Raw genomic sequence first — 18,262 nt, forward strand, 5'->3', positions numbered from 1 at the left:
ATGCTCCTTATTAGAAAAATTGGTTTTAATCAAACTTGTAACCAAACCTGTTGTGAATATTGTGCGTTTGTGTTTTCTGACGCATCTCTTTGCCTTCCAGGAGGTCTGTATTTGACATGTTCAATTTCTTGGCCTCAAAACACCGCCAGCCTCCTGAGTACAGGCCGCAAGAAGACGATGAGGACGAAGGGCAGCTCAGGACTGCCAGGTCAGTTACAGCGGCCACAAAATCCTTGATAATTATTCACAATAAATACGATCTGTCCTGAATGTGCCCCCTGAGGATCAATGAAGGTTCATCTTATCTGATCTTATTATCTGAAATTGAGAAAGTTAACCGTTCTAAAATATCATCTTTTTTCTTTTTCATGCTGTTGTTGCAGGCGTGCCTCCATGGAGCTTCCGCTGGCTGTGAGATTCAAACAGCTCAAGGCCACCTCTAAGGAAACGGTTGGAGTCTACAGGTTAGATCAGTGTTGCTTAAAACTGTCAATCATTCATCAATTCTTTACATTTAGGTTGATGAAAAGCTGCACAAGAGCTAAATAAAATACTTTGTGACTCTAGCCGTTGGATTTCTCTGCTCACCGACACCAGTCACAACTACCGTGGTCGTTTATAAAATTGGGATCTGTTGCGGTTCTCAGCGATCAAGTTAAATCTTTGAAAGTTTAATCACTTTTATTCCTATTCATGACAACAATTTATTGTTTGTCAAAATCAACTGTGCACTTTGGGGAAACTTTGCTGACTTTCAACCAGCTCTGTGTCACTGCAGTGCGGGCAGTACATGCAGATGAATGGCGCCCGGAGCCCCCCCGCTCACAAAAGTTCAGCAAAAGTTTTCTGATCGCTTAGTGTCATCCGGCGGACGTTTATCTACATGTACTGCAGTGACACAGAGTCGGCTGAAAATAAGCAAAGTTTCTTTCTTTTTACATATATTTGGCATATAACAAGAGATAAAAGAACAATTAACACAGGATTAAAACTGGGAAAATGTATTTTTCATTTCATGGGGCCAAAACACAAGGGTTTAAAATCAACATCTACATACGCAGCAGGCTAAAACCATTACTGTGATTCACTTCCATCTGCAGGTCTCCCATTCACGGCCGAGGTCTGTTCTGCAAGAAAACCATCGATGTGGGGGAGATGCTCATTGAATACTCTGGAAATGTCATTCGCTCTGTGCTCACTGACAAACGGGAGAAATATTACGATGGAAAGGTGAGGTCTTGGGAATGAACTTTGAGTTTGAAGTATTGGGAGCGTAACATAACACACATAAAAAACCTCTGTCTTTTCTTTTCTCAAAGGGGATTGGCTGTTACATGTTTCGCATCGATGACTATGAGGTGGTAGATGCCACGGTGCACGGTAACGCCGCCCGCTTCATCAACCACTCCTGCGAGCCCAACTGCTACTCTCGGGTCATCACCGTGGACGGCCAGAAGCACATCGTCATCTTTGCCTCTCGGCGCATCTACTGCGGAGAGGAGCTCACCTACGACTACAAGTTCCCTATTGAGGACGCCAGCAACAAGCTGCCCTGCAACTGCGGCGCAAAGAAGTGTCGCAAGTTCCTCAACTGATCTCTAAACAGTTTAAAAGAGGACTGAGAGTCTGTTGAGCAGCAGTGCCACGATGTTCTGAGGTCCCGTGGCACTGGCTTCATGCCGATTTCCTGGGTTCGGCCCACGTAGGGCCGCTGCCGACAGGGCCCGAGCTCTGTGAGTGTTTCTGCCGCCGGTGTTGGCAGAACACAGCCGAGGCAGCGGCCGTGGGTCGTACTGTACATGGAGGAAGGGGCCACTTGTAGAAATTCCAACATATTGTGCCTCCTTTTGTCTCATTTACATTTGGCACGGGAAGTTTCACCTTCAGAGGTGAGTTATGAAACGGTTCGAGCCTTCACAGCATTGCAATATTAACTTTAATTTACATTTGGATGATAAAGTTACCCCTTCATCATTTTTTTTTTTTTACATCGGCCCATCCTCCTTAATTTTCTAGAAATGTGTTATGGTCCACTAATGCTGAGATGTGAAAAACAATTGGTTCCATTTTACACCAAAGTGCAATTTGTTGAAGGGACTTGGAACAGTAATTTTACTAGAAAGAAAAATTAGAAACTTGTTAGAATTTCTTTTTTTTTTTGTTTGTTTTTTGATAAATCTCAGTGTCAGCTGTTATTGATGCACATCTCCCTGTCTGAATGTGCCCTGATGCCTTCAGAGCCGTCATGATTTACTCCCCCTAACCAGGCGGTGTGTACATTTAACACTGTAAATAGGAGCTGCTTGTGAAAGAGCAGCCTGATCAGAGCTGTACAGGTGGGGACACTAGGGGGAGCAGTGGCCACAGAAAGGAAGAGAGAGAAACGAGACAAGGAGGTAGAAATGTAGATTTGTTTAAGGTTATGTTTGGCCGTTTTGTGTAAAGGGTGATATCTGAGGTCGATAGCATCCGTTGTACTTAAATTGACTTTTTAGTCTGACAGCTTGGTAGCTACGTAGACGTGTTATTGATGGGATTACGCCTCTGGCCTGACAGAGCGAGGCAGCTAGAGATTCTGGTGGACTGACAGCCAAGGGACTGGAGAACCCTACTGATGTGCTTTAGTAGACATATTTATAATTGATTTTTTGGAGCTGTGATCCAGAACCAGCCGTGGATCTCACAGAAACATACAGACGAGTGCACGCTGTTATTATCAAAACCTGTTTTTGGTAATTAATTATATAAGCTCTGACTTTTGAATCACGTTCCAAATTACAGCAGCAGAGAGAACCAAACATCACGCCCTTGAATTGAATTTTCACACGGCTGGTTTTCTTCTTGGCCTGTTGTGATAAACCATTACTATGGAAAATGTTTTTTTTATTTGTATTTAGTTTTTTAAAGTCTGTTATCTTTTTTATTATGGACAGGGAAAATATCATGCTTGCTTTTAAAAAAACAAATGTAAATACTGTATATTTTTCTATAAGAGGACTTACAAAGCACTCACTAGTGAATAGCACTTAATGATGGTATTTATATTTTTAAAAAATCGTATTTATTTTATTGCCATTTTTGTAGGAAATAGAGGTTTACAAACACTAATTCTTGGTCTCTATGTTTTGTATTCCGCTGCCTTTTCAAAGTTGTTTTTTGTTGTAATTTTTTTTAATTTGTAGCCTGAATGTTTTCTTTGATTCCAAAGACTGACACTGGTCTGTGGCTTGGTCCCGTTGAGTTCAGTCCACCAGTAGCTCTTTTATCTATCCCGGGGACGTTTGTTCAGAGCTGACGTTTTTTTTGTTTTCCAGTTCTAGCTGGCAGTATGGCAGTCATGTGAACTATTATTATGCACTTGAGAGAGTTCAGATTGTTGATCCATAGCAGATATCTCCTCTCTCCAGCCTTATTGTCTCCACACCACATCACACCGAGAACCCAAGTCCACTCACAGGCTGCTGCTACCAGGCGGTCTTAACGAAACAAGATTCTTCTTGTCACTAATCAACCGTGGGTCGACAGGCAAGAGTCCCATCAAACAGTTTCGTCCCTCTGCAGACTTCAAATAAAGAGGTGCCTTTTTAATTTAATGCTACCAACAAGCATTCATCACACCCCCCCGTTGAGACGATCCGTTTATTAAAGAAACCACTTCGTCCTGGTGACCACTCATCACCAGCATTTACAAAATCACTATTCTCTCATTCAGTCTCCTCATGGTTTGCCTTAGTTATAAATGAGCATGCCTCTTCGTTCTTAAGCCTTCACATCCTGGACCGAATATCTGATTAGACTGTTTTTAGACTGACTGGTTCCACTATGCGATTAAAGTCAAATGACTTTGTTTTTGTCCCTTAAATTAATTTATTGTTGTCCGCCGTTCACTTCGTTATCACCTAAAGGCCGTTAGCAGTCGCTCCACGTTGTTGTGAACTGAAACAAATATACGACCCGCGCATGGTTTGCACTTTAGCTGTGACACAGGCACTGAATAGACATAGGAAAAAACCCTTTCTCCAGACAGACAATGCAACTCCACAATGCTGAAAACCACAAGCACAGATAGAATACGTTGTGCATCAAGGCCCTGATATATAAAAACCGAGTTCGGTCATCGATGACTCCTGAAAGTGGCGTTTGAGTCTCTAGCAAAGTGCACTTGACTCTTTTTTTTTTCTGCAACAAAGTGAAGGCAGGGACCACGCCAGCAGCCCTTTCCTTCCTGAAGGTGCAGTGTGTACAAACCCTCGGCTGCGCTTTTCCATTTAGGGGCCCAAGATCAGCCCGACCCTGACTGACAGGCCAGCCTCGCGGTTGTACAACTGCACCTACGTTGGGCTCGCTGGGTTCAGCTGCTAAGGTCAACAATGAATGTATATTCCTCCTCCACGTCACCATGTGGCGCGCGACGATACTTTGTCAGCTACGTTTGTTTTCAGTTCTTGTGTCGACAACCCTGGTAGATGTGTGGATACGACCTCAAACTGGGCAGCAGTTTTTCATTTCAGCACTGGGAATAATACTGAAGTGTGAACAGCAGCGGCATTTCTGTCTGTAGGACAACTGGTTCTTACTGGGTTAGCTCAACACTTCTCGCTAGCATCGGTGATGACACGTTTACCGGTGCCAAAGGGCTCTGTCTCCGGCTCTCACTCCTTGAGATCCACTTCTGAATTTTCAGTGAAACAATAAGTCATTTATTTCACTGTTTAAACGGCGTATATATATACAATAAGGAAATGGTCTGTGTTGTTTCTTTGGACTTCATTTTACCACGCCACACCAGTGGCCCTTCTCCGTCATTATCTGTAATTATAGTATAAATACATAACAATATTATACGGAAACATGCATAGTGATTTCTTGTACTTTAGTATCTATACAATATATGGAATGGACAGACAAACTTAGTTACAGTAGCAAAACAGCAGATTTATAATGGTTAATAGCAATGTTTCAATGTACTCTATAATGGTTTTGTGTTACAGTACTATCAGATGAAACTAACGTGCATCATTCTTTTGTATATTGATATCCAGTACCAGTTTTGCTGTGCCTGTGAGTGTTTCCTCCGTCAGCGAGGAGCACTGCAGTTTTTTTCTTTTTTCTTTTCTGGACAGGAAACGGTTTTTATGTGATGAGAAATGTAACTGTATTAATGTGGTTGTGAACTTCTTGAGGTCAGCCATTATGTTTTGTTTTTACCCCCCCCCCCCCCCTGGTTGTTGTAGTGAATGTTTTTCTGTTTTTTCTTTGTACGTTTTAACAGGGACTTTTTTTTTTTTTTTTAGACGGCTTACTTGATGTGGTATAAATTAAGAGTTTGGTTTGTGGAGACTGACCAGGAGTTTTAAAGATCCCATTTTGGAAAATCTCTCATGTCTCCCGGACCACCTCTCTCTCCTCCGAAGCTTTGGTTGTACTTATCATGTACTGTTTTTTTTTTTTATAGAAAGTCATAATGCTGAGATAATGCTGATGTTGAAAACATTTAATTTATTTATTTTGTGCAACATCCACCCTGAATTTGTTCTTTTACAAGTCACGGTTTGGGAGAGGTCGGACGAGTACGTAACATGTATTTGTAATTTTCTAATTGTTTCTTGTGTATAGAAGTTATCAGCCTAGGATGGGATGTGGTGTCACAGAGGGGAGGCGGACGGTAGGACGTGCAAAAAAAAAAAAAAGAGGGATCATGGATCATGAACAGGCTTGTTTCTTATGCCTTGAATATACCTTTGTCTTATCAATATTCCTCCTGCTCTCTGTAATAACGGTATTCATGAGTTCAACAGTCATATTTTCTCCCGTTTTAAACAGTGTTCTTTCAATACACATCAATGAAATGAAGGAAAACCACCACAGTGAAAATAGACCACAAACTACTTGGTTGAATGTATAATTAGGAAACAAAGTTGTACATAAGTGTAAAAAGAAAAGTTTCTAATCATGTTTATTTTCTATGCACTTTTTTATTTAAGTGATAGTTTAAATAATAAACATGTCTCCTTTACTCTTTTTAGTCTCTTGCCTCGTTTACTGAATTTGTAAAAAACATATTGTCACATATTGATAACATTTTTATGTAGACAAATATTTAAAAAAAAATAATAATAGAAAGGTGAGAATGAAAGTATGGCTTTTCCTGAAAAAATGAATTGTGAATTAATCATTTAAAAAATGTTGGAAAGCCCAAAATTAATGTTTTGTTTTCTGTGGAAGATATCCGACGTTCAGTTCACACTTCTAGCAAGGCTTGAGAGCCAATAGTAAGAAGACGTTGGTATCACATGGTATCTCTGGGTCGTCAGCTAGTGTGGAAAAAATGGATAAATGGCTGAGATTGACGGTAAGTGCCTGGCAACGACTTGTTGTGAAGTAAATGCAATAGAACGGGGGAGGGAGAATGCGTCATCTAATGGCTGAATGTTATCAGAGTTATCAAAAGCACCTTTTAAAGGAACATACCAGTAGTTTAGAAAAATAATCTCACTACCAGGAATACTTTGTCGCTCTTCTGGAGGTTTCGATCACATCACATGATCTTCATCAGCAGATGATTTTAAGACAACGTGGGCGAGAGGTCCTTAAAGTGCTTTTAGGAAAAAAATAGAGATTTAAAGGAATGGAAACTGCATCTGCTGATGAAGATCCTGTGATAGGATCGAAAGCTCAGGAGAAGCTACTTAATTGACCTTGTGGTGTTTTCAACTGCTGTTTCCAGGTAAAGGTCAAGAATGAACCTTGAACCTTATCATACCAGTTTTCCATGTTTTAGTCTTGACCACAAATTACATATTAACCATTTTGCAAAACAAGCTGCTGTATTTAAATATATTTAATTTATTACTGAGTTTTTATGAACAATGTTATTGCTGTGGCTGTGTCCGGCTTGTCTCTTTTGTCTCCTTCTCTCTTGTGTTCCCCACTCCTCTTGTCTTCCATGTCCCCCGCTTGTCTCTGTGTGAGAGAGTCTCGCTCTACCTGCACAGCTGCCATCAATCAGCTGGTCACCTCTCCGGCTCCCTGCTCTGCACACACCTGTCAGCAATCCACTCATCAACTCTACCGGATGTCAACCGTGGCTTTCCCTCCAGTCCTCGCCGGATCGTTGTTTGCAACATGTTCTCATACCAACTCCTCATATACTGACGCTTTGTCAGACCCCTCGCCGTAAACACCTGCTTATTGTTTAGGGTGACCAAATTCAAACAAACCAAATGTGGGACAAAGAATATGTTTGTGTGGGACAATGTGGAACACGTCACCAAGGCTGAGAGGTAGTCTACAGTTTTGATATAATGTCTATCTAACTTAAAGTGGCAGTAGGCAGAATATTTTTGGCATCATTGGGCAAAAATTCCATAATAACCTTTCAGCATATTGTAATTCAAGTGTTCTGAGAGATAACTAGACTTCTGCTCCTACACATGGCTCTGATTTCAGGCTTTAGAGAATCTAGACTTTGACCAATCACGGGTCATTTCATTGAGAGAGCGTTCCTATTGGCTGTGCTCCGGTCATGTGACCGGTACTTGGCGTTCCTTCACCAGATTTCACAATGGCAGCAGCGTCACAAACTTTCTCATTTTACAGCTAAACAGTACCCTACAAGATTATTCTGAAAACATTTGAGGAGAGAAATAGGCATTAACGTAACAGAATATTGATTCATATTTGATCAGCACTGCCTAGTTTGACCGTTTGGTCGGAGTTTGGGAGTGATTGACAGCCGGCTCTCATAGACCGGCAGCTGGACAGCGGACCTCAGGTCAGCTCTTACTGCTTGTTTTCCTCCGGTCTGTGAAATCTTGCAGATGCCGTTAGGAGCACCGGAGGACACAGAGGAACATGATTTTTTTTCAGGTTACCTGTTTCATGTACTACTGTCACCATATAATGACCGTTTTATAAAAATAACTTTTTTTAATCATATTTGCTCCAATCTCTCCTACTTCAGCTTTAAATAATAAACATTTCTATTCTGCCCCTTATCTCGTAACATCTCTGTGCTTTGCCCGAATGCATCCACAGATCGGCACATCTCCATTCTTGTGAGACTCACATGAACTGTGTCGCTTCATGTCGTATTCCCCCTCGTGTGAAATGAAAAATAATAACAAATTTCACAAAAAACTCTGAGAATCGCCTTCAACCGGCTTATAAATACTTATAAGTAGTTTCACAGTCTTTGTTGTAGCTGCTCTTCCTTTTCTTTGTGGTAGTTTCCATCATATTCCACCTAAATCTGCATACATTGTGACTTTGCGGTGACTCGCAATTTTCTCCGTAGGGCATAGTGTAGCAAAGACGGTGAGATGTTAACCTGCACTTGAATACGGGACATGAACGAACAGCTGATTGTAAACGTGAAAGTGAAACTTAATGCATGGGACATGAACAGCGGTCTCCTGAATGAAAGTCTTGTGTTTGTTGGACCCATTCACCAACCCTCCCGCCCGCATGGTGTGTCTCTTTCACTCTTTAAACTACGTCACCACAGCAATTTCCCTGAGCGTTTAATATTGAGTGGGTGCCTTGTGCGTCAGTATTTAACGCTGACAGCCGTGAGAAAGTCTCGGTATTTGAAGCCCTGGGAATGAGATCAGGCTGGTAGTTAATGCTTCAGGCCTCTATTCATCTTATCTGTGAGTTTGGGTCTACCTTCTACACCAAAACAGTTAGGACATCAGATCAGATTAACTTAATAATTACAGACTTGTTTCTTGTCACATTTCATTCATATTTTTTTTTTTTAACTTTTGTGGCATTTTACATTATATATAAAATTCATTTAGTCAGCAGAGTCAGTTATGTGGGCAAAACTGAGCTTTTCTCCATCCCAGAACAGATGTTTTGGGAATTAAGTGCATCATCACACTACAGTCTTTTTTAACAGCATCTGTGTTCACAGCTTTGTGAGTTAAGTCATGTTGTTGTTTTTTACTGTGACTGTTTCTCAGTTCAAGCCCAAACTAAAAGCCAGTCACACGTTTGCTCCAACTTCACCAGCGCCACCCACTAGAAATTCATTAAAATTGTAAGTTTGCCGCGTGGTCTAAATTAACAGTAAATCCTCCAAGCAGCAGTTTATGGGCTATTACAGGAAATTAGGACGCCCAGAATGTGCTGATTCTGGCGCTGCTAATTAAAAACATGTCTCAACTCCAAGAGTCTCGCTTCAGTTATAGCTCACTGCCTGCTGGATACCGTCCTCACAACAGCCTGGTGACTCAAATTCAAAGGAAAGTCAGCTCCCCCTTAACCCTACAACCCCTCCATCCTCCCTCTTCGTCATCACATTCCCATAAAACCAGCGTTTTAGTGTAAAAACACCAAGCAGATCCATGTGTTCAGTCAGAGCAGTTTCACTCTTTGTTCTCAGTGGGAACATACATGTCACAAAATACTTTTATTTCTATATTTCTATATATTTATAACTGTAGGGTGTGCACATTTTCACAATCAATTATGTAATTTGAATTCCCTCAATATGAGTCAATAACCCATAGAGACTGAATTTATTATGACAAGATGATTTACTGTGTGGTGTTGGCCTGTGAGCCAAATCCGTCCCTCCAGCAAAATGTTGCACCCCGTGACTAAGGCCGAAGTTTTGACTATTATAGTTTACAGTTTTTATAGTTTACATAATCGATCACATATCTACTAAACATAGAAATGTAAATACAAGCTTCATGTATAGCCTAAATCCACGTAACATCTCATACTGCCCATAGTTGAATAGAGAGACATGCAAACTACTGTGCCTCGTTCTGCAACAAGCTATTCAAACAGCACATGGTGTTGAAGTCCAATAAACCTACCAGAATAATTATAAATACTATAATCCACTTTATTCAAATTAATTGAAAAACATATTCCTTGAATTTAAAACTTTTAATTGTATCACTTTGGCCTTCTTTACCATAACAGATGTGTGTCTCACAAACACAAATATGTGGCAATCTAACTCAAATTGTATGCTGATGACATTTTACTCTAAGACAATAACAACAGTACTTTCATTCAACCATAACAGAAGAACTGAATCACCAAAGTCAATTCATCCTCTGGGAACCACAATTGTATGTACAAAATTTCATATCAATCCGTCAAACTGTTGCTGAGATATTTCAGTCTGGACTGAAGCGATGGACAGAACAAAGTTGCCATCCCAACAGCATCTAACATGGCTAAAAAAGTATTGTTGAATACCACCTAAAACAGGTTTATAGGTCAATTTTATGCCGAATTAAAAGAAACGAACATGTAAACCTGCAAAACACTGGTCCTCCTGGCTCATGGTTGAACGTAATCGCTGCCTCCTGTGTTACACTAAACACAGTCCTGCTCCAATGGGCTTCATCCTGCTTATTTTCCATTTTCTCTTTTTCTCCCACAGAGATTCTCTCCTCCACCATCTCCAGTTTTTCTCACGTTTCTGGTCCATTTGGGGTCACTGCTGCACAATAACAGTGAAAACATGTTTTCATTGGCCTGAATTCAAGGGAGCTGCTGAATTTAACCAGCTCAATTTTGGCTTCCTTGTCAAAAAGGATATCAAGAGCTCTTGCTTTATCAATTTAACACTGCCACCGAAGGATTACAGAGAGAAGAGGATTACTGTCAGAGAGTCGTGCCTGAGTGGCAGACTGATATTAGTGGGACTATGTTATCTGCATGGAGCAAATTGCCTCATCTCAGAGGCAGATAAAGAAAATCACAGAAGGAAATGTGCTTGTCTTTGTCTGCCTTTATGTCTGTATGTATCTCTCTTTCTCTTTCTCTTCTGTCTTTTGAAGCAGAGTGTGTTTTTGTGTTATAAACTCGTTCTCAGCTGCAGTTTGTTGTGGTGACATTTGCCTTTTTTTTCTGACCACAGCCCTCTGAACTCTCTATGGTTACGTCTTGGAGAGTTTCCCAAACACTGTTATGTAATGTTGTTTCAGAGCTGGTTATTATTTCTCTTTTATTTGTGCTGGATAAACATCAGATATTTTCCTCTGTAACCTCCCTGTTCTCTCTCCTCCACCCTCAGGTCCTCCTCTCCCACCCTCCCCAGTTTCTAATTGGATTTCATTACCATTTCCTCTCAGTTTTTCCCAGCCGGACTCTCTGGTTGGGAGGAACGGCTTTCACTGGGTTCTCCTCGACGCACTCAAACATCAGCAGCAGCAGCAGCTCCCAAAGACTTCACACTACATCTTCTGGTAAGTTTTGATTGTTTCCTGTGAAAGCTGAGTGGTTTGATTTCAAGTCTACACATGTCAGGGTGCAGAGCTGAGATATGTCTGATGGCCTTAGTGTTGAGAACTGAATCTTCTTTTCCTTCAGAGTATCCAGTAAGAACTAAATTACCACAAAGTACATCACTGTGTATCGTGCATAATATGACTGCTGGATAATATAGAAGACTTTAAGGCAAAGGAGGAAGAAGTATACAGATCCTTTACTTAAGTAAAAGTAACAACACCACAGTAAAAGTCCTGCATTCAAAAACTTACTTAAGTAAAAGTACAGAAGTATTATCAAAAAAGTAAAAGCAATCATTATGCAACAGAATGGCCCCTGTCTGTGATAAATAATGATATATTAAATTAACTGATTATTGTTACTGGTGCATTCAAGTTTAAGTAATATTTTAATGTTGTAGCTGGTCAAGTTAGAGCCAATTTGAACTATTATATATTTACATTTATATTATATTATTATATATTGTTGGATATTTGTTTCTAAAGCAATCCATCATATTTATGATACCTTTTTATAATCTAAAAATCTTAATCTGTGAAGTAAGCAATAAACTAAAGCAGTCAGATAAATGTGGTGGAATAAAAAGTACAATGAAATGTAGTGGTGTAAAAGTATAAAGTAGCAGAAAATATACTACTCAAGTAAAGTACAAGTACCTCAACATTGTACTTATGTACAGTACTTTCCATCACCAGCTAAGGGCATTATTCAGCAACACAGGGGTAAAATGAATGTGCAGCTTTGCCTTTACCAGCCTGGTAAACGTGGATAATATCAGTACACTTCAGCTGGTCTCAATATGCCAAAATATATGTCAGGTTTAGAGAGAAATTAGATTTTTGAACTGCCTGTAAAAGTTAATCTCAATCATCCTCATATATTACAGCAACCTACAAAAAAATGATAAGAAACTGTCTGACAAATCAGCAGATTATGAATCTACATTAAAAAAAACAGAGACAATAAAGCTGCTCTGACTGTATAAACTGAGTCAATAGTTTGTGTAGTTGTACAGTAAACACTGTCGTTCACATAGTAGTGGTCCATAAACAGCAGATTCATCTTCTGTGCAGCTATTGAAAACATTCATGTTTCTAATCATCTGAGCGGTGGAGGAGGAGGAGTGGCAGACAGCTGTTCAGACTCTCCAGTATTTGTCCTCTCGTCTGCTCTCCTCTACTGCCAGGAATGCTGACATGCATTTCTCCCTCCCTCTTCCTTTTTTCTCTCACTGTTTTCTATCTGTTTATAGCCCCCCTCCTCCTCCTCCTCCTCCTCTTCCTCCTCCTATTCTCTCCTCTTATTTTGCAGCTGTTTTCGATGTAAACTCTCAATTCCAATTATGATTAACCTCCAAATAGAAGACAAAAAAACAATCTGTTAAAAACCGAACTGTTCTCCTCATTGTCACACATCACAAACAGTACGTTTTAACCATGAACATGGAGTCCAGCAGAGAGCTGGTAGTGTACTGTCACACAGCTGAGAGTCCTCCTGCTCAGCTCATCAGTCCAGTTTATGATCCTGTGACGCCTGTCCTGCTGCCAGACAGACAGTTAAACAGGGCGACAGCGGAGACGAGCGGGGAAACACTGTGAGTGAGGGTGTTGTAATAAAACATACTGATGTTGTAATAAAACATACTGATTATATACAAGTTAGGTAGCAGTACAGTCTGATGTCTCTCATACAGTGGTGGAAAGTAACTGAGTACATTTACTCAAGTACTTAAGTACAATTTTGAGGTACTTTACTTGAGTATATACATTTTCTGCTACTTTCTACTTCTCCACATACATCTCAGAGGTAAATATTGTACTTTTTACGCCACTACATTTACTACATACTTTTATTAGATTAACATTTTACATAAAATACATGTATTTGCCGCTTATAGATACTAATTACTTTTCACCTAAAATAAAAAACACATGATATGATGCAGTATACTACTAATCTACCCAGTAGTACAAAAAGTATATACAATTTATTTCATTTTGACAAACTACAACATTGAAATACTCTTACATGTATTCCTTAGTGATAAAAACAGAATAAACAAACAGGAAACAGAAGCAGACAGAAGGAGAGACGACTTGAGGATGACCCTTTTATCTTTTAAGTGTGACTTCTGAGAAGTCTTTCTGGTATTCAGCATCTCAAACCTTTATTAGAAACATCTGTATTGTCATCATGTTTTTGTTCTGACTATATGATTAATCATAAGTTCAGGAAGTTGCATTATTTTCATTCTACTGAATTGAAAAAAAAGAGATTTTGTAAAGTCTGCGTGTCCCTCACAGAGACAAACGAGTGTTAAAAATACATTTTTATTTACATGGATTTCTGATCTTTGCACTCTGCAATTATACCAATGTGTAATGCCAGACTATTAAATTATATTTAGTTTAAATATTGAGCTATTGATGTAAAACTTAAATCAGTTTGGGATCATAGATGATGGTCTTTTCTGTTTGCTGTTGGTTGAATCTTCTTTCATTCCTGGTCTTTCTTTTTCCCCTCAATCACTTCCCGACCACGTGCTTTCCCTGAAACAGAGCATGCTGTTCTTGTTATCATGACTCGTAACCTTTCATTACTCGAGAAAGCTGAATCACCGGTTGGAACCAAAAAATTGCACCTGTGTTAATAAACACACGCTCCACGTGGGTGTTGTTACAGTCAGTAAAAATCTCAATTTATAGGCACGTTTTAATATTTTTAAAGCTATTAGATTGTGCAACGATATGTACCTGGAGTGGAGAGGGACACTTTCATGAGTCGTCTGGTCTAAATTACTGGCTATTTCCTTTCAGTTTTGGCAGCACTGACACCTAGTGAGTAAAGCCAACTCAGTAATGTAATATGATTATTTCAGTTTTATTTTGCCCTCAAACCAAGTGAGGAATAGTCCTTAAATTCATGCGATAGATTCCCTTTAACTGCAACTGAACTGAAGCTTTTGTAGTTCTGTGCCACACAGTATGTTTGTAGGTAAAGTCCTTTCATTACAGTGTGTTTACGCAATTTCAACATTTATACGTCCCTGCTTCTGTAATCTGATCAAGTTTGATTTGAAGGGTTGTTTAAAGGGGCGTTTGTGGTGCACTTTTGTTTAACCACATCACTATTATACCATTGTATGTAGTCCAGTTCAAACTGGTTTTACCGTAATGTTAAACCATCATGTTTCCTTTATCTTTGCAAGTCTAAACTCTATTTCTCTTTTGTCCCTCAGCCCTGACACTGCAATGACCTCACTCAGGCTGTTGCCCTTGTTGCACTCCCTCCTCCTCCTCCTCCTCCAAGTCCATTTTTCCAACCAGTTAGAAGACAACAAGATCCCTCCCAGTCTGTGTACCGGTCACCCTGGCATACCGGGCACTCCTGGAGCTCACGGCGGTGCTGGTCAGCCAGGGAGAGACGGGAGGGACGGGAGAGATGCTGCTCCAGGGGAGAAGGGGCACAAGGGGGACGCAGGAGACCCAGGTGCTCTTGTTTTTATTGATTCATGTGTGAGTATGTGATAAATGTCCCTGCAGTGGATGCTCATGTCTGTGCTCCTCCAGGTGAGACAGGAGTGCGAGGCCTGACGGGGGACGGAGGTAATCCAGGAGAGAAGGGAGAAAGGGGACAGGCGGGAGAGTGCGCAGTGGCCCCCAAATCAGCCTTCAGCGTCAAACTATCCGAGGGCCACACGATACCCATCACTGTGGGTAATGTAGTCTGCTTTGACAAGGTCGTTCTCAATGAGCAGGGTGACTACAACACAGAGACGGGACGCTTCACCTGCAAAGTGCCAGGAGTTTACTACTTTGCCGTGCACGCCACAGTCTACCGTGCCAGCCTCCAGTTTGACCTGATGAAAAACGCCCACACAGTGGCATCTTATTTTCAGTATTACGGCAACTGGCCCAAACCGGCGTCCCTGTCTGGCGGCTCCATGCTCCACCTCATCCCTGGTGACCAGGTGTGGGTCCAGATGGCTCTGTCAGAGTACAATGGATTTTACTCCAGCACCAAAACAGACAGCACCTTCACCGGCTTCCTGGTGTACTCAGACTGGAAAAACTCTGCTGTGTTTGCATGACACATATGAACAAAAAAAAAGTCATATCCCACTTTTGGGAAATGAACCACAACCTGTTTTTCTTTTGCCTATTTCAGTTTTCTAATTGAGAAGTTCTGGATAAAGACGAGTGAATAGGCTGTGACTTGGTACATCTGTATTTGTGTAATGAGTATAAAACACACCAGACAATGTTACTTGAATGGCACATACCGTACTGGTGAAGTGTGAGGTACACGCACTGTTGATTCAGTGTCTGTTCCTCAGTCGGAGCCTTTAATTCTTGTAACAGATGTTGTGACAACGGCCTTCAGCCAACTCCATTCAACCAGTTTTATGCTATTATTGCACCTTGTTTCCAAGTGTCAATATCTGCACAGCAAACATGTAAAATGAATAAAAACACACACGACTGACATATTTTTGGAAATAAATACCCATTAACACTAGATACTGTGAGTGGATCAGTTTCACTTCTTGTTGCAATAAGTCAGTTCTACAATTTCAACATCAATCTTGCACACATCTGTTTTATTAGTCATTTACCTGATTGCAGTGGTGGAAAAGTACCATTAAAACAGTGTAAAATCACTCCATCATATGTAAAGTCCTACTTAAGTTTAAGTAGCTTACAGAAATATTATCACCAAAATATACTTAAAGTTTTTAAAGGACTCGCTCTGCAGAAAAACGGCTCCTTTGAGTGATTTATTATTATATATGACTGATGCATCAATGTATAGGAGGCATTTTATTGTTGTAGCTGGTCAAGGTGGAGCTAAATTTAACTACTTTATATACTATGTAGAGTATTAGACAGGTATTTTAATCTAGTGGTTCCCATCCTAGCTTTTATTCAAATGAGACCATCTGATACGGTTAGAGGGGTAATCCCTCTCTTTTGGCAACCCGGTCTCACAGGAAGGCGTATAAATAGCATGACATTACACGGATATTCCGCGTCATGAGGACGCATTTTAGGATTTTCGCGTGTCATTTGTACACCAAGCAACAAAACTACGATAACCTAACAGTTGGGTTTAGGTAACTAAACCACTTAGTTAGGTCTAGGAAAAACATCAAGGTTGGCCTTAAGATAAGTACGTAAACTATGTAAAATATGTACGGAACCAACGTAACATAAGTATGGAAAACATGTGACAAACGTCACTAAAAAACATGCGACAAACGTTGCTTACATAACATACAAAATAAAACACCGGTCTTCTGGTTAAAAGTTGTGTGTTTGTCGGACCCATCCACCTCCTCTCCCCCCCACCATTAGCGGTCTTTCACCCTTTTTATTCTACGTCACAAGCTCTGATCGTAGTATATTTACCCCGAGCGTTTACATTGCAGTCAGTACAGACTACATGCTGTACAAATGACACGCCAAATGCAAGAAAGGCATTCTTACTGCACACTAAATGCCTTGCGCATTAATCATGGCATTCCTATTCGTGCGAACGGGCTGCTGTCGGAGCTGTTAACAACTCAGACATCTGAAACATGACAAGGGGTCAACAAGGGTTGTAAGGGGTCACAAGTCAAAAAGATTGGGAGCCAGTGGTTTAATCTTTAACAATGCATCATATTGTATTAACTCATCATATGAGCTTTTAAATGTAAAAGCTTAATCTGAAAAGTAACTAGTAGCTATAAGTGCAGTAAAACTGCAATACTTCCCTCTGAAATGTAATGGAGTAGAAGTATAAAGTAGGATGAAATGGAAATACTCCAGTAAAGTATAAATACCTGAAAAGTACAGTATAAAATTTTAACGAAAGTGATAAACTTTCACGTGGCATTTTTTATCAATAAAATCCAACAACCAACTCTCTGGTTTTCATTCCCAAAGGGAAACGCTACCAAAGTAAATACCATAATAAAAAAAAGGCTGGCAAATATTCATTTTCCACTGGACTTACACTGTTTACCTCTGCCTAATGGTTTCACCAAACGCTGTGAGGCTCTCCAGCTACACTTCAACACTGTGAGCTGGTTGATGGTTGAAGTCATCTCCCTCTTCCCGTCAATGATGATAGTTTAAAACAATTATAGTGCGTATTAGTTTCCCAGTTTACTGAGCTGAGCCTCTCCCATCGCCTCTAAACATCTTTTTTGAGGCAGGGCTGTTTATTTAGGAGTAAACACTGAGAAGACCAGAACCTAGTAAAGTCTCTCTGTGCCTTTCAAGTAAACTACCTCACACATGAGGAAATGTTATTTTCCCTTCACTCCGTGAGACTCCTACACATAATTAAGCTTTAAATATGTCCTCATAACTTTCCCCTCTAGGGCAGAATGAGAGAAGCGGGGAGTTAATCAATCTTCCCCTGGCATCAATCACTTATTTCCATTATTTCACGGCCTGTAAATCGCTCTGTTTGAAGCTGATGGCCAAACAGTGACATCACTCCATGAAACACTGAGCTCTCATTGGTGGACGGGCGTCTGTGGCGGAGGAGGGCAAGTTAGGCAGTTACGGGCAGTTACGTCTGGATTAAAGCCTTGACGCAGATATAATATATAGTTAAGATAGTGAGACAATGCGAAAGACAACAGTGTGTACATACACCGTATAGATATGTTTGACTGACTGCCAAAATGTCTGTAAACTCTATTAGTTTCTCATTTTATTCATGAATTTAAGTTAGATTATATGTTTTGTACATTTTATGTCCTTACACAATGGCCTAAATACTATTTTAAAGAAATACTTCAACGTTTCTACCCAAAAATACACATTCTTACTCAAAATATTTAGACGTTTCTACAATCTTGTCGTTGCCATCAGGTTGCCATGCAAGAAATAACCCAGGACACACAATTTGTCATTTTTACACTTTGGTTTTTGTATGTCTCAAACAAATGAGATATGTGTTAATTAGTTAGTTGTATTAGTTATAATAGTATTAGTAGTATTAGTTAATT

The 18,262-nt window shown here is 40.2% G+C and overlaps 2 protein-coding genes across 8 annotated transcripts in view; both read left to right on the top strand.

The window, feature by feature from the left end:
- Positions 1 to 6,021, top strand: part of kmt2a (lysine (K)-specific methyltransferase 2A) — a 48,608-nt gene extending 42,587 nt beyond the window's left edge. For all 7 annotated transcript variants that reach the window (XM_074641982.1, XM_074641986.1, XM_074641985.1 and 4 more), the window contains exons 31-34: positions 101 to 208; positions 384 to 464; positions 1,101 to 1,230; positions 1,320 to 6,021. In XM_074641982.1, coding sequence (XP_074498083.1) covers positions 101 to 208; positions 384 to 464; positions 1,101 to 1,230; positions 1,320 to 1,595 — 595 coding nt within the window. In that variant the 3' untranslated portion in view covers positions 1,596 to 6,021. The remainder of the gene's footprint in view (positions 1 to 100; positions 209 to 383; positions 465 to 1,100; positions 1,231 to 1,319) is intronic.
- A 4,639-nt stretch (positions 6,022 to 10,660) lies between these two features.
- On the top strand, positions 10,661 to 15,777 carry c1qtnf5 (C1q and TNF related 5). The gene is made up of 4 exons (XM_074641990.1): positions 10,661 to 10,712; positions 11,045 to 11,216; positions 14,498 to 14,748; positions 14,829 to 15,777. The coding sequence occupies exons 1-4, from the start codon at positions 10,676 to 10,678 to the stop codon at positions 15,347 to 15,349; spliced, it is 981 nt and encodes a 326-aa protein (XP_074498091.1). The 5' UTR covers positions 10,661 to 10,675; the 3' UTR covers positions 15,350 to 15,777.
- Positions 15,778 to 18,262: the final 2,485 nt, after the last annotated feature.

This window comes from Sebastes fasciatus, chromosome 7 (genome assembly GCF_043250625.1).
Source record: "Sebastes fasciatus isolate fSebFas1 chromosome 7, fSebFas1.pri, whole genome shotgun sequence".
Lineage (NCBI taxonomy): Eukaryota > Metazoa > Chordata > Actinopteri > Perciformes > Sebastidae > Sebastes > Sebastes fasciatus.

Coding starts and splice junctions, on each gene's coding strand:
- c1qtnf5 (XM_074641990.1), top strand. CDS start 10,676: ATGTTATCTGCATGGAGCAAATTGCCTCATCTCAGAG. Junction 11,217..14,497: donor ACTTCACACTACATCTTCTG/GTAAGTTTTGAT, acceptor TTTGTCCCTCAG/CCCTGACACTGCAATGACCT. Junction 14,749..14,828: donor GGGGGACGCAGGAGACCCAG/GTGCTCTTGTTT, acceptor GTGCTCCTCCAG/GTGAGACAGGAGTGCGAGGC.